General features: G+C 41.2%; 1 protein-coding gene across 3 annotated transcripts in view; it reads left to right on the top strand.

Annotated features, from left to right (window-relative positions):
* The window catches only part of TMEM106B (transmembrane protein 106B), a 70791-nt gene extending 54982 nt beyond the window's left edge, over positions 1-15809 (top strand). For all 3 annotated transcript variants that reach the window (XM_029588979.1, XM_029588976.1, XM_029588978.1), the window contains exons 4-8: positions 3730-3889; positions 11270-11410; positions 11548-11597; positions 14327-14380; positions 15595-15809. In XM_029588979.1, coding sequence (XP_029444839.1) covers positions 3730-3889; positions 11270-11410; positions 11548-11597; positions 14327-14380; positions 15595-15712 — 523 coding nt within the window. In that variant the 3' untranslated portion in view covers positions 15713-15809. The remainder of the gene's footprint in view (positions 1-3729; positions 3890-11269; positions 11411-11547; positions 11598-14326; positions 14381-15594) is intronic.
* Positions 15810-16058: the final 249 nt, after the last annotated feature.

The raw sequence follows: 16058 nt of genomic DNA on the forward strand, positions 1-16058 counted from the left end.
TTTCCTCTCTGAGCCTTAGCTCATCAAGTGACATTAGTTACAGATCACACCGTCTGGTGGAGTTGAGCCCATACATGTTTCTCCCAATCTCAAGGAACATGGTCTGCAACAGAGTATCTGCCTCAGATCAATCTCTTAGAGCTGCGAGCCATACAGCATGCTTTGAGTGTTCACTTGCCTGCTTTAGGAAAAGAGAATTCTGATCAAACTGACACTAAAAGTAGCAATGTTCCACATAAACAAGCAAGGGTCATAAGATCCTAGACCCTCTGTCAAAAGCCTCAAAGAATTTGGGAATAGGCCCTCTGTTCCATGGCCTTCCTGCATGGCTAGCTAATTCTGCTGCCTACAGAGTACCCCGTCTACAGTAAGTAAACTCCTTTACTTTCAGTTGATTTCACACATTTACTGTGTTGTTGTACACATTTGTAAGAGAAAAAAATTGACATCTCCTGGTATTAAAATTTATGAAGGGATTATGGCATACTAAGCCTTTGGTTGTGAAGCCACCTGTGCCATGGGATCTTAATGTTGTCTTAGCACAACTGATGATGCCCCCCTTCGATCTGCTGGAGTCTGCTTCCTTGAAATTTTTGACATGAAAAGTGGTATTCTTGGTCACTATCACTTTGGCTAGAAGAGTCGACGAGCCATAGGCATTAGTTCATATCCTCAGTACCTTCAGATGTTTTTACAATGTGATGCTCCTTACCCACCCGAAGTTCCTTAAAATAGTTTCTGCATTTCACTAAATCAGGATAATGTTTTGCCCATGTTCTTTCCAAGACTGTATGTGCACGAAGGAGAGAACACCTTCCATTCATTGGACTGTGAGCGAGCCTTAAGACATTTCCTGAGAAGAACTCTGCCTCATCAGGCTTCTTAACTGTTCATATCCTATGATCCTAACAAGCTGGATACTGCTTTTTCCAACTGGCTGGCAGACTACATTGTTATACTTTGGCTGGCTTTCAGATCCTAGACTCTGTCAAGGCTCCTTAAATTCAATTGCTCACCTAAGAGCTATTTCCATTGAGGACATCTGCAAAGCTACAACTTGGTTCTCAGTTATTAATGGCAGGTAAAAGTATCTGGATAATCTCTTATGTGACTGTAACTTTGGGCATGCAGTTTTATGCAGCCTGTTCACTCTGTCATCCACTCTCCACAGGGGAGCCCGGTTGCTTTATTCAACAAGAGCTCGGCTATGCAATCCTCAACTTGGTACTTCTCATGTGTCATGGCTAATTCAGCCCTTCTTGTTGTCAGAGGAAGCAAATTTGCTAATCATAAATGGGGTTCTCCATAGAAAGGATGAATTAGTCCATGCTTTGTACTTGCCCACCTCTCTGAAAGTCAACTACCCCAGTAAAAATAAGATGTATAATTGACTGAGGGGCTCATAAGGCAGCGCATGCACGAAAACCCCCATACATGCTCACTAGTAAAACTTCACTAACCTAGAGAGATGGGTCCATTTGGCGCTATTGGATGACATCACTCGTGTCATAGATAATTCATCCCACTGTCTATGGAGAATCCTGTCTATAGTAAATAAAGTCTTTACTTTCAGTTGGTTTCACATTGCACTCATTTGTAAGAGAAGTAAGATAGCTAGTAACTAGTTTTAAATAAACGAATAACCAAACAAAAGAATACCATAAAACAAAATCAGCTTTTACCTGCTATAGTTAATGGAAATCTCATCATAATCTCCCAAGAGCAAGTAATGATAGTGGGAGGGGGTGTCCTCTGTGTTCTTATCTAGAACAGAACATGAAAGAAACAGTACAATGGTAACTGAGAGTTGCAGTACTCAAGGACATTTATGCTTACTACATTTATTTATTTATTTAGCACTTTTATATACCGAATTTCCAGTAACAGAATTACTAATAAAGTCTGTTTACATTAAAACAATAAATATGACAAGGCGATGTCTTACAGTAAACAGGTAGATAAAAGTGACATTTTACAGGAGATTACGTTAATAAGTTTCTTGGTAATGGAATTTAGTAAAGGATTTGACATTTCATATCTGTAAAAGAAGCCCGATATAAGTCTTGCTTTGAACTGTTAAACCAGCTATTTGTGACTTGCTTTGTACAGTTTTTCAGACATGCACTGGTAGCAATTTGTACACTGCAGCAATAACATTTTAAAGTTACTGCTGTTCAAGCTAATCCCTCTGGTTCCTCTGATCCTTTGGATGCAATGACACCAACAAAAGTGTTACCATACATATCTTACATAGAGTGGATGTGTTTGGTTCTCAATATGTTGTGATCATACTCATGGTAATATGTACTCATAGAATAGATCAGTCAAGTACTAATAGGGACCAATAGGGTTGTGTTTTGAGTAATTTTAACATTCCTCCTAGAGGTTCAGAGCAAACACTTTAAAGAATTTGAGACACAAGGGTCCTTGAGGGTTACAGCCCAGCCAGATTTTTAGAATTTCATTTTTTCATTTCATTTTATTAAAATTTAATATCCCGCTTGATCAGGCATGTTACCCAAGTGGTATTACAAATAAAAAAAAAAATAGTCATAATACTCAAAAATTATCATCACATAGAAACATAATCACCACACCTAAAACATAGACATAAAATAATAGCAAACATCAAACATAATATTCTCAGCAGGGAACAAATTAAATGTTATCAAATGCCTTGCTAAAAAACCAGGTCTTAACAGCCTTCCTAAATTTCAAATAATCTAGGAGTAGACCAATATCAGATGGTAAAATGGAGCCTGGTAGCTAAATGAGGATTCTCTGGTGGCTTCTAAACAGATAACAGATGGAGAGGGGATGTGAAGCAACCCATCTTGAGAGGAACATAACAGGCTGGAGGGAATATAGGGGATTAACAATTTAGAAAAATAAGGAAATCCAGAAGAAAGAGTCTGAGATACAATACAAAGCACTTTAAACCAAATTCTGTAAATAACTGGCAACCAATGAAAATATTTGAAATCTGGTGAAATATGATCATATTTTCGCAAACCTAAGGTCAACCTGGCAGACGTGTTCTGCACCAATTGCAAACGCTTCAACTAATTTCTAGAAATTCCTAATAAAGAGTTACAATAATCGATCTTTGAGATCACAAAAGCATGAACCAGTAATTTCAAGTCTTTTGTTTCAAGTAATGGATGAAGTTTCCTAATATATCTAAAGGAGGAGAAATATTTCTTAACTTTAGAAAGATTAAAATTCACCAGAATATGTAAATAGAGCATAAGCAAGAGCCATTGCATGCAAATTAATGAAATGACTATACATTGTAGATATCCTGGAAACCCAGACCTGTACCTTTTCATTTTAGAGTTAAATGTTTAATTGGTACAGTGTGGCTGTTATCATTTGCCAAGTGACTGAAACTTTACTGAGTGCAACATGGGCATCATCCCACACCTTAACGTTATACAGTATAACTGTGGTTTTCAACTGGTCTGGTTTTCAGTATATTTATGAGATATATTTGCATAATTTCATCCGAGTACCATGGCTATTTGCAAGTTTGTTTGGTTTTTTTTATGACGGCATAGAGGGGGTTGGAGGGAAGAGGGGACTTGAAACTGGAATGGTGTATGACAGCACATATAAAAGGAGCAAAATGAAGTAACTGCTATGCCCATACTCCCATATTTTTCTACATTTCTGAAAGAAAATTCTACTCCCAAGTTTCCTTATCTTAATACAGTAATTTGTTTGTTTCAGAAAGCTTTATGTGAGTGTCTCAGTAGCTGCCTGTTTACTCTTTTGTGGACTGGCATTATTTTTCCTGTTCCCTCGATCCATTGATGTGCAGTACGTTGGGGTGAAATCCGTGTATATGTCAAAGGACCAAGTGTACCATTTCATATATCTAAATATTACGGTAAGGCATTTCTCACTGTGCATCACATTTCTGCTTTTGAAGCTCCCAACCCTCTTAGACATAATAAGATGATGTGGTATCTGATGCTTATTAACAACATATATGAAATGAAACATTCTTAAATCATGAAAAAGATCTTGCATAATTGAGCCATAGAAAATAAATAATATAATTTGTAGTATAATTGCAATGTGATAAAACTGCACAGGTATGGTCAGGAACCTTCTCCCACCTCCCACTTTTCCATTTTATTGTATTGTATTCATGATGATTGTGTTTCAAAGAAGTTGGTGAATAACTTTCACTCCTGTGCTGTTTAAGCTGCATTGGCTCCTGATTCAGTGGAGAGTAGCATATAAGATTGTTGTTGTGGGCCTAACCTTCTTCAAGTCAACTCAGTTTCTTGGGCTACTGCACTTTTGAGAATTTACCTACCTACCAGGATCTTATGGTCCCTTAACGGAGGCATATTGGACATTCCTTCATACAAGTTGGCTTGTCTACAAGAAACATGAGAGAGGGCATTCTCTGTCACTGCTCTGGAGTTCTGGAACACTCTACCCATGAACATGTGGCTGGAGACTGATACTAAAATTTTAAAGCTGAATTGAAGACACATTTATTTAGATTAGCATTTATGTGAAAACTCAGGAGGGCTTTCTGTCAGGCTGGCTATGTCATTTGTCTTTGTTTATTGACTTGTATTTGTATTTTAATCACTCGGTGTTGTGAAGTATAATTCTGTATGTTTCTTTGTAAATCACTTAGAGCCATGTGCACCAGACGATTCATCCGTTTTAATAAAGTTAAAGTTAGCGCTCTGGCTAATAAGGTGAATGGTTGCACCAGCCAGCAGTCCTGGTTTAGGGATTCCCTGAGGCCCAGGGTGACATCTTTGACTTCATTGATGACATGAGAGGGGCATAGATTGCTGAAAGTAGAGCCTGTCTCATTGGAATGAGTACTTCTTTAAAGAAGAAAAAAAAAACCAAAACAGAAGGCAGGTGTGCCGGCTTTGAAATGCTGATTCTTTTCCATGCAATTTTGTTTAGGGCTTCTTCTGGTGCCTCTTGGTAGCATGCCAGTCCTGTGAGGACTTGTACAGTTGGGAACAGCTGAAGTCAGCAAGAGTGCTAGAAACATCTTAAAAACAGATGTCCAGTTAAGACAGCTAGCACTGCAAAAAAACACATTTCTTTTATTTAGAAGGGATAGGGAAGAGAAAAAGAACAATGAAAAAGACCAGATCTAGTTGCACGGTAAAATGAGATGTGTCCCTTCCCAGAGGCAGTATTTTTGGCAAGTAAGTTGGCTTAAATTGATGGCATATTAGGTTTTGGGTTTCTTTTTTTTTAACTTTTATTTTTTTATCACTTTGAAACATATAATCCAAGAAAAACTCTTATTTGGGAAAGTGTAACAATATTAATAAGAAAATAGATAAAAATACACCAAAGTAGTTGCTTCTGTTATAGCGGCTAGATGTGGATGTGCAACTGGTTGGCAGATACTGTTTCAAAGTCCAGTCTTACCACGCTGCCCTTCAAGGGTTTGCTTTTGTTTGGCAGAGAGTTGGAGAAAATAGCAAATAAATGGGGGGGAAATCCAGGACTCTCGTTTGCTAGACGACAAGAACCCGGTTTCCTGGACTTTTCGGGCAAGTGGCCATTCTCGAGACTTTCGGTGTTCCCTGTACCTACCCTGATCAGTCCAGACCGCTGAGATTATGCCTCCCTTCCAGCAGATGGAGTCAGAGAATCAAACTGAAAACACCCCTCATAATAGGTGTGCCACCTGTGATCCCTTCAGTATTTCTCTGATTCCCAGCAGATGACAGACATAACCTGCGGTCCTGATCCTGTGTTAAAAAAAAAAAAAAAGGAAGATTTTCTCTTCAGGTTTTAAGTGTGAGGGATATTTGAGCCCCTCGTTGCCTTTGGCTAATTCAACAAAATAAATAAATTATATATATATATATATATATATATATATATATATTATATATATATATATATATATATATATATATTATATGTATATAATATATATGTAATATAATATATATATATGTTATATGTACTACTAATTATCTAATATCTATATATATACTGTTATCTGTCTCATCATCATCTATCCTCTCTCTCTCTCTCTCTGTCTCTATTCTCCGTATCTCATCTTCTCTATTCTTCATCTCTCTTTCTACCTCTCTCTTCTCTCCTATATTTCTATCCTCTATCTTATTCCATATATCTTCCTCTACATCTACTCTCTATATCTTACTCTACCTCTCTCTTCTATCCTTCTCCCTCTCTCTCTCTCTTTATCTGTCTCTCACTCTATCTCTATCTTCTCGCCATCTCTCTTCTCTCTCTCTCTCTCTCTCTCGCTCTCTCTCTCTCTCTCTTCTATGTCTCTCCTCATCTCTGTCTCTCCTCTCTCTCTCTGTTCTCTGTCTCTCCCCCTCTTTCCCCTATCCTTCATCTGTCTCTACTGTATAGAACAGGAGTGCAAGTCCTCCCAGGGGGGTAACAACCAGTTCCCCTTGGTGGTAAGCATGGCTGGGTTTTGTTCCCGATTGCCCGGAGTCGTCTTTTCTTCACCCGGTGAGTGGGGGATTTACCGGTGGGCTGGTCCCTCCCCCCCTTTGCTACCCAGAGACGCGACATTCCTCTGGAAGGGGCGGTTTTTTTCTGTGTGGCTCAGACCCAGGGTGGTTTAATTCCTGGTTGATTAGGAGCATAACATAAGCAGATCCTTAAAACGTTTTTTTTTTTTTTTTGTGTTTCTGCTCTCCCAGGTCTCCGGAGGTACGATTTTACCTTTTAGCTGACATGCCGCGTGGATCGCGGTGCTTTGCTTGTGGGGATCCGGCAGCAAGGCTCTCCCAGGACAGCCTCTGCTCCCGTTGTCTTCCCAGGGGAGAAGGGCCATCAGACAGCTGCGGGCAGGCCAGGGAGCACCTGGCACGCGATCGTGGGCTGCAGGGAAGTCTCACTCTGATCAACGCGGGAGCGGCGGTCATTTTGGCTCCCTCGGACTCCGCAGGGCAGAGCTCAAGAGGAGGAGATTTTCCTCCGCAGCTGTCGCCGCCCAGTTTGAGCTCTGTAAGGCCTGAGGAGGCAGAGCCTGGTGATCCTCCTTCTTTGGGCCCTCCCCGGGGGGGGGGGGGGGGGGCCTTAAAGAGACCGCATCCTTTTTCCTCCCAGTTTGTGCTTCTTTTGCTGATGGTCTGGGCGGCGCGCAACCTGGCTCGGTTAGCGGCATCACACATCGCTGGCATGGACAACGTGCAGGTGGATTTTCTCAGTCGTCAGCAGTTAGACCCCAGCGAGTGGGAGCTGTCAGAGAAATCAATGCATCTGTTGACTTGGCGATGGGGGGGTTCCCCATCTGGACTTGATGGCAGCTATGCGAAATGCGAAGGCGGCCCACTTCTTCAGTCGCATGAGGGAGCACGGTGCAGAAGGAGTGGATAATTTGGTCCTCCCGTGGCCCAGCAAGGTTCTGCTCTGTTTTCCCTCCTTGGCCTTTGGTGGGCAAAGTTCTACGAAGGATAGAGAGCCACCCAGGGTTGGTCATTCTGATAGCCCCGGATTGGCCGCGGAGGCCATGGTTCGCGGACCTGGTCAATTTGGCTGTGGACGGTCCCTTGTGTCTCAGTCATCTTCCAAATCTACTTCGCCAGGGTCCCGTATTTTTCGATCAGGCAGATCGCTTCTGTCTTCCGGCCTGGCTTATGAAAGAAGGCAGTTGAGGAAGAACGGTTACTCGGAGTCCTTTATTTCCACTCTCCTCAGGGCCCGCAAGACTTCTACCTCGCTTGGGTCTGGAAGGTTTTTGATTTATGGTGTAGTGGTTTGCAAGTTTCGCCACGGCAGGCTTCGGTTGTACAAATACTAGCCTTCTTACAAGAGGGTTTGAGGAAAGGTTTGGCGTACAGTTCCCTTCGGGTACAGGTGGCGGCTCTAGGATCTTTAAGGAGTAAGGTCAACGGCACGCCCCTTGCAACTCATCCTGATGTGGCACGGTTTTTGAAAGGTGCGAAGCATCTCAAACCTCCGGTTTGTCCCATTTGTCCTTCTTGGAGTTTGAATTTGGTAATCCAGGGTTTGTGCAGTCTGCTGTTTGAGCCTCTAAAGCGAGCTACCTTAAAGGATTTAACGCTAAAGACTGTTTACCTCATGGCTATCTGCTCGGCTAGGCGGATATCTGAGATTCAGGCCTTGTCATGCAGAGAACCGTTCTTGCATTTCTCGGAATCTGGAGTATCACTTCGAATGGTGCCCTCCTTTCTGCCAAAGGTCGTGTCTGTGTTTCATTTGAATCAGTGGAATTTCCGGCTTTCCCGGATTTAGATTGGGACTCTAGTGAGTCAGTCCCCTCAGGCTATCATCTTGGAAGGATTTGTTGCAACAGGGACCCATTCTACATAAGTATCCAGATCAATTTTGTCTTATGGTTTGGCCATTGAAAGGGCTCAGTTGTTGAAGCGGGGTTATTTGCCTCTTGTGATTTCCACCTTACTTCAGGCCAGGAGATTTCCTACTTCTCTAGCCTATATTAGAGTTTAGAGCATTTGATGCCTGGTGTTCTGAGTGAGGTTCTTATCCACTCAGGGTGGATATTACTTTGAATTTTGAATTCTTACAGGCTGGCTTGCAGAAGGGCTTGACCCTTAACACATTGAAAATTCAAGTTGCAGCTCTTGCTTGTTTTCGGGGGAGAGTCAGTGAAGGGATCTTGTCTTCCCATCCCGACATAACCTGACATGTCCCCCTTTTATGGCTTCCAGTACCTCTGTGGGACCTAAATTTGGTCCTAGAGTTTTTGGCAGGTCCAACCTTTCAGCCGCTGCATGCTCTTTCCTTGCGACTGCTTACCTTGAAGATGATTTTTCTGGTAGCAATCTGTTCAGCATGTCGTGTCTCTGAACTGCAGGCTCTTTCTTGCCAGGAACCTTTTCTGTGTATGACTCCGGGAGCGGTACAGATTCAGATTGTGCTCTCTCTTTTTGCCAAAAGTGTTTTCAGTGTTTCATTTCAATCATTCCATTTCACTGTCCACCTTGGACAGAGATGAAAGTGAGTATTGTCTCTTGCATTCCTTGGATGTCAAGCTTCATTTGCTGCAGTACTTGGAGATGACTAAGTCTATTCGGAAGTCTGATCACCTGTTTGTGTTCAGTGGTGGTGGCAGCAAGCAGGGAACACCGGCAATGCAGGCAACAACAGCCCTTTGGGTTAACACGTCATTACGGCCGCCTATGTGGCTGCTGAGGTTGTTGTGCCGAAACCAATCAGACTGCATTCCATTAGGGCTCAGGTATTATTGTGGGCGGAACTTCGTTTGTTGTCGCCTGCTGAGATTTGACGAGTGGCGACGTGGTCAACTTTCCACACCTTTTCCAAGTATTACTGCATGGATGTTTGGGCTAGGAGGACGTCGTGTTTGTGTGGGTGGTTTTGACTGGACCACTGGCAGCCTCCTGCCCTTTTCGACATTAACTTTGATTCATCCCACTGGTAGGGATTGACCTACCAGAATGCAGGGAAAGGAGAAATTGTTACTTAACCTGATAATTTCCTTTCCTCTAATGATGGCAGGTCAATCTCAGGCCTGCTCTAGGCTGCGGAGTGTGATTCCTGCTCTTTGATGAAGACTGGCAAGTAGCTTTTCTAGCCCCTTATGCACTAAACTATGTTACTACTTCTGCCTGAGCTCAATGTTCCTGTTGGGTTGAAAGCATGAGTGATTGATTGTTAATGATAATGTTCAAGTATATTCAGTTTGTCCACAGTTTGACTTTTCCAGAGAATACTGGCAGGCTGATGTTGAGCGGGACTTTATAGCCGTGACATCAACTTTTGCTCTGTCTCCATCTGCTGGCAGAGGCACATAACCCCACTGGTTGGGATTGACCTGTCCTCATTAGAGGAAAGGAAATTATCAGGTAAGTAGTAATTTGTTCCTTTTACCAATTAGTCTACCAGTTTGCCCAGTTCGTCTGCAGCTCATGAAAACCCTCCTGGCTGTTGAGCCTGAAGTCCCCACATTTTACACAGATCCCCCATCCAGTCATTTATTTTTTTCACTTTTACAATGCTTACGATTACTTACTCCTGATATTGAGTACGAGTAAATATATGCAAGTAAGATGCCACATTTATGTGTGTAAATTGCTTATAAAATAGCAACTTGCTCATGTAAATGTTGGCCGAACTCTGGAACGCCCCAGTCCGCTCCTTTTTTTATGTGAAAATGTACTCGCGGACCCCGATTTATGCGTGTATGTTGCAGTTTTTAAAATAACATATATTTATTTATTTATTTATAACTTTTATATACCGGCATTCGTAAAAAAACATCATGTCGGTTTACAGACAACTGAGAAAGGAAATTACAATGATAGATGGAGGAAGGATAGGAAGTTAAAAGGTGACAACTTTACTGTAGAGCCAACGGGCGCCACAGTTATTAAATGAGATTACATGTGGTTAACCAGGTTGGACATAAATTAATTATATACAAGAGGCGACAGAGTGGGGGGTAGCGCGGGGTGGGGGATGAAGCGCATAGGGGAGGCGGGGTGGGGTAGGAACTGTACAAGGGGGCAGGTGGTGGCGATGGGAAGGAGAGGTGGTGACTGAATATCAGGAAGCCATAAAATGGATGGGGTGGTGAGGGAGGGAGGGTGTGTAGGGGGGCGGGGGGACACTGTACTAGGGAGAGGGAAATAATGAGTGTTGAGGAGAAGTCAAATGCTAGGGTTGAGAGGCGTTGGGATAGGCCTGTTTAAATAACCAGGTCTTGATTCCTTTTTTGAATTGATTAAGTGAAGGTTCTAGTCGGAGCTCGGTGGGGAGGGAGTTCCAAAGGGTGGGGCCGGCGATGGAGAAGGCTCTCGCTCTGGTGTTTGTGAGGTGAGCAATTTTGAGTGAAGGGGTGTGGAGGGTGCCCGCAAGGGAGTTTCTGGTAGGACGGTTGGCCTGGTGGAAGTGTGGCATATCTTCGATCCAGGGGGAGTTATTTTTATATAGCGTGTTATGTATGATAGTAAGTGTTTTGTATTGAGAGCGATAGGTGATTGGTAGCCAGTGGAGGTTTTGTAATATGGGAGTAATTATTAACATATATGGGAGGTTTTGTAATATGGGAGTAATTATTATTAACATATATGGGAGGTTTTGTAATATGGGAGTAATTATTAACATATAATTGTGTATATGCTGTTTATATGCTTATGTTTATATTGTGTTTATATATTGTGTTTATATGCTTATGTTTATATTGTGTATATGCTGTTTCACACACGCAAGTGCTATTTTTATGTGCACAAGTTTTGAAAACTCACCTTAAAGTTTTGAACTTTTTTCTTTTCAGAACTTATTGAACATTACAAACAACAACTACTATTCTGTTAACGTTGCAAACATCATAGGGCAAGTTCAGTTCTACAAAACGGTTATTGGAAGAGTCCGAGTAGACAACATTACCAGCCTTGGACCATTACAGATGAAGCAGGTAAGCGGTCTTGGATGTCGGACAGTAAGCAGTCGTACAGAATTCTGTTAGAAACCACTTTTATTTTTGATCATTGTTTTTTGCATGATTTGATAATGTGTTCTTTTTAAATAAGACATGTCCTTTTGGCTTTGCAGATTGACTACGTGGTGCCCACAACAATAGGAAATGAACTGAGCGACTTATAGTGTGTATTCATTTTCTTTTCTTTTATTGAGGGGTGGGGGGATAGCTATTACTTAAATTGCATTCTATACTCATGTTCCAAGCAAGAGAAAACTGGGCATATACATTGTCTGTAAAATTCAAGCGATTCTCAATTTAAAAAAATAGTTAAAGCAGTAATTTGACTCAGATCACTCATGCTGATGCATGGTAACCAACTTTGAGCCCGTTTTATAATTTAAAAATGTGCAGTTTTTAAAATAGCTTTTTGTGATCAACTGTACATCTTGGCTAACTTTGACAAATTTCAAAACAATATTATAGATGTAACTCCATATAAGAACATTATTCAAGACATTGCTGTGCGATTTCTTCTTCCAAATAAGAAGATATGGGTTCTCCAACTTTACACTTTGCAGAATTAGAATAGCATTAATCACATCCAAGTCTTGCACTGTCTGGTTAAGAGCTGGTTACATGATCACAGCAGGAAGTTAACTTCCAAGGGTTTTTCTTCTCCCTTGATTATTAAGAGTTGTAAGATAATTTTATAGTGTTCATTCAACCAGCTTTCCTTTAATCTATGGCAAAAATGAATACAATTGCACTCTGAGCATTTGTTTGTCTGTTCCACCCATCACATCAGTACTTCCCCCCCCCCCCCCCCTTCAAACTTCGTAGTTAAGTTTCTAATGCTTCCCACTGAATTCCGCATATTTATGTATATAATCTCCTCAGTTTGTAAGGTAATGTGGCAGAAAAGTCCACAAAAACAATCCCCTCATGGCCAGCTTTCAACTGCTGAAACTTTAGGGTTACATGAAACTGAGATATGGAGCTTTCTACAGCCGAAGCAGAAGATTTCCATCTCTTGTACCTCGTCTGCTTGTTTTTAATTTTTATTTGGTTTGTTGAAAGATAAATTCCTTTTCCCTGTTCATTTAAAGCTACTTATTCAGAAAAAGGATAAAATATTACAATGTTTATGGCATTTTCTTTTTATAAAGTGCATTAAAATAGGCACTTTATCTACTACTCATGTAATTGTGATTTGTAAATTGGTGCAGAGACTGTAAGTAAAAAGTATGTGTGAGGGAATTTGCACCACTGTGAGCAGTTTGAAAATTGCCCCTTTAGTGTTATTTCATTTATTAAAGCTTAATATCCTGCTTGATAAAACATGTTACCCAAGTGGCAGTACAATAAAAAAACACAATCATAATACCAAAGAAATAAAATAATAAAAACATATCAAACAATACATTAAAAACTGCATAATATAACAAACACTACAATTCTGCATAATTTAAAAAATATAAAAAAAAATACCCATCATAATTCCATCTTTGTTCAAGAGCCTTTTTGACATGACATCATGTAACTGTCATAATAGGCTCATAACAAACAGATTAAATGGTTCATTTGCTACACTGCCACATTGAGTTGCTTTATGCACTATAAAACCTATATTGACCAAAAGCATATTTTGTCCATGTAAACTCTGGGACCCTAAATGACATGTTTTATGTGGACATATATAATGAAATAGAAACATGTTGGAGCTGGGAGCAACCTTGTGGTTTGATTTATACCACTGCAGGTCAAGGGATCTGGGCTCAGATCCTTCATCTTTTGGGCCTGAGCATAGCCAGGGAGAACATGCACAAGCCTGTAGATGGGGGAGTATATGATTGCACTAATTGTGGGAGCCCCTGCTGGCTATAATAAGGAGGCTCAAGGATGGAGGATGACATATAAATATTATGTATTAGGAGTGGAGGAGTAGCCTAGTGGTTAGAGCAATTGGCTATGAACCAGGAGACCAGGGTTTGAGTCCTGCTGTCGCTCCTTGTGACCTTGGGTAAGTCACTTTACCTTCCATTGCCACAGGTACAAACTTGGGGGGCTCATTTTATCAAAATGCGATAAATATCGCATGCGATAGCAAAAAAAAGGCATGTGAAGCACTAACGTTTTCGCACTTTGTGATAAGTTTCAGAATTGTATTTCCTGCATACAACCACTGGGTGGACCATTTTTAAGCTCAGAAAGCGAGTGAGCGGGCCTAGCCATAATGCCCTCACACTAGATAGGTATTTATATCTCTATGGGAGGCCCACCTAGTAACTGGAGGTGAGATTTAGGTACTGGTGTAGTGGTTAGGGGCCACTCTCTGACATTCAATGTGAGACATACGAACAGAACAGTGGTCTCTAGTGAAGATTTAATGACCCTTGGAGTGAGGAAACTCACCCAAAGATGAGATTTGTGCAATGTTCTCTCAACCTAGCTCGATGATAGTCCTACACTAGTACCTAAACCTCACTTCCAGTTACTAGGTGGGCCTCTCATAGAGATGTAAATACCTATCTAGTGTGAGGGCATTATGGATTATGGTCTTCCTCTTCCTGCCACCTATCGCACAGCCTAACACAAATGACAAAGATGTCGTTCAAAATCTACGTTACAGCCATGTGATAGGGCTTCGCAAAACTCCGAACCCAGCCCACTCCCGCCCCTAACTCCTCCTCTTTTTCTGATTTGTATCGCACCATGCGTTATGGTGCTATCACATGCGTTAAAGGCGTTTTCGCATGCGAAAACACCATAACGCGATTTGATAAATGACCCCCTTAGATTGTAAACCCTCTGGGGATTGGGAAATACCTACAGTACCTGAATGTAATCTACTTTGAAGCACTGAAAAAAGTGTGAAAAATAAAAATATTAATCTGTATTTTCTGATTACAGTACATACTGCACCCTACCAACTATCAAAGTCCATAACATGGCAGTCATGATACAGTGAGTATGAGCATTTTTTCTTTTTTTGTTATAACTACTGTAAATTACTCAGCAAAACACCAATTGCTTGTTGGTAGCTGAGATTCTGTAGCAGTTCCAGAATAGAATACCAAGCTGAAAAGTGCATGCTAGCAGCTTGATACCAAACACATCTCCCTTCCTCCAAATGAGTGGAAGTCAGCACAGAGGTCTAGATTAAAAGTTGTCAGGCAGTTGTAAGTTTGCACCATTTGGACCCCAATTCATTATTCCATGATGATAATTTTGATCCTCTGTACCAAATTTCAGCCAAATCTATGTAGTAGTTTCCAAGCTCCAACATGCATATGGATGAACAGACAGACATACCATTGAAAATAGGCAAAATGTATCTAAAAGAGGATTAAAGTTTTATAAAGTTGATTTGAAATCCTTTCCTCTCATCAAAGCTTGAGTCTCTGTGAGAAATGGCATCGGTGGTATATGCTTGTAGAGACATCAAAAACCTGAGAACGACATTTCCCTGTTACCTAGATTACTTCTACGGTTGTGAAAGCTCAAAAGAATTACCGTGGGAAAAGCATAAGCTGTGATTATTATAACCATACTTTGGACTTAGCCTTCCAATCAGAACTTAAAATGATTCGCCAAATATGTATTTGCTCTATGGCCAACAAAAGTATTACATTCTTAGTGCGTATGTGTAGTAAAGAATTTAAAAAACTCACTTTCTTTACCCAACTTTCTTTGCATGTAACAGATGAGATGTTGAAATATAATACAGATTGTTTGAGCTGTCAGGCCAGAGGACTTGGTTTCAGTTCTCCTACCTGGCTACTGCTCCTCCCCCCCGCCAATGCTTGCTGCGGATGCCTCAGCCTTGATGGGGACAGTGATAGTGCTGACATCTAATGGCTAGCCTTGGATTCTCTGTTAGATTCTGGAGGGAGCAGTGGTTTGTGGCTCCTGGATGGAGGACTGTGACTTTGATGGCTGTGCTGTGTCGGGAGATGAGATATAAAATCAAGGAAACAATCCCTGCATGGTAGCAAATGAAGGCTTTTGGTATTATAGCCAGTTATAATTTGAGCTGGAACTCCCAAAGGAATTAGGCGGAAAACTGCCGGGCAAACAAAGACAATGAGAACATGGATTTTTCAACCGTAACAAACTTAGCAGGATATTGTGCTACAGAAACCCTTATTGTTGTTGTTTTTGCCTTCAATGTTCTGCAGAGTGACCGTGACGACCTCCTACTTTGGCCACCTTGAACAGATATCCCAAGAAGGGTACCCGTATATAGACTGCGGAGGGAACACCACTTATCATCACTGGAACAGTCTGAGCTTGTAACCCTTCTTTGGCTGCCACAGTCCAAAAAAAAAAAATTAAGCTGTTCATCTGATACGAAGTAACTGGTGAATGGCGCTCATGTAGGGCGGAGCAGAAAGGTTGATAAGATTGAGTTTTTCTTCTGCTAAGGGAATATGGGTGGGTGTGTGTGTGTACAGTTTGCTTAAACAGTGGTGAAACAGAATCCATGTGCAGTCCAAGTATAACTACATTTTGTAAAAGAGTGTTTCCTTCCATCTGTGCTAATGTTGTTGTGTTGTGTAGAGGGTAGGGCTTTCTAATCCAAATCTTTAACTCAGAACTACCTGGTTTTCAAATAGAATAGGCCAGTTGGTAATAGAGGGAA

Source organism: Rhinatrema bivittatum, chromosome 2 (genome assembly GCF_901001135.1).
Source record: "Rhinatrema bivittatum chromosome 2, aRhiBiv1.1, whole genome shotgun sequence".
NCBI lineage: Eukaryota > Metazoa > Chordata > Amphibia > Gymnophiona > Rhinatrematidae > Rhinatrema > Rhinatrema bivittatum.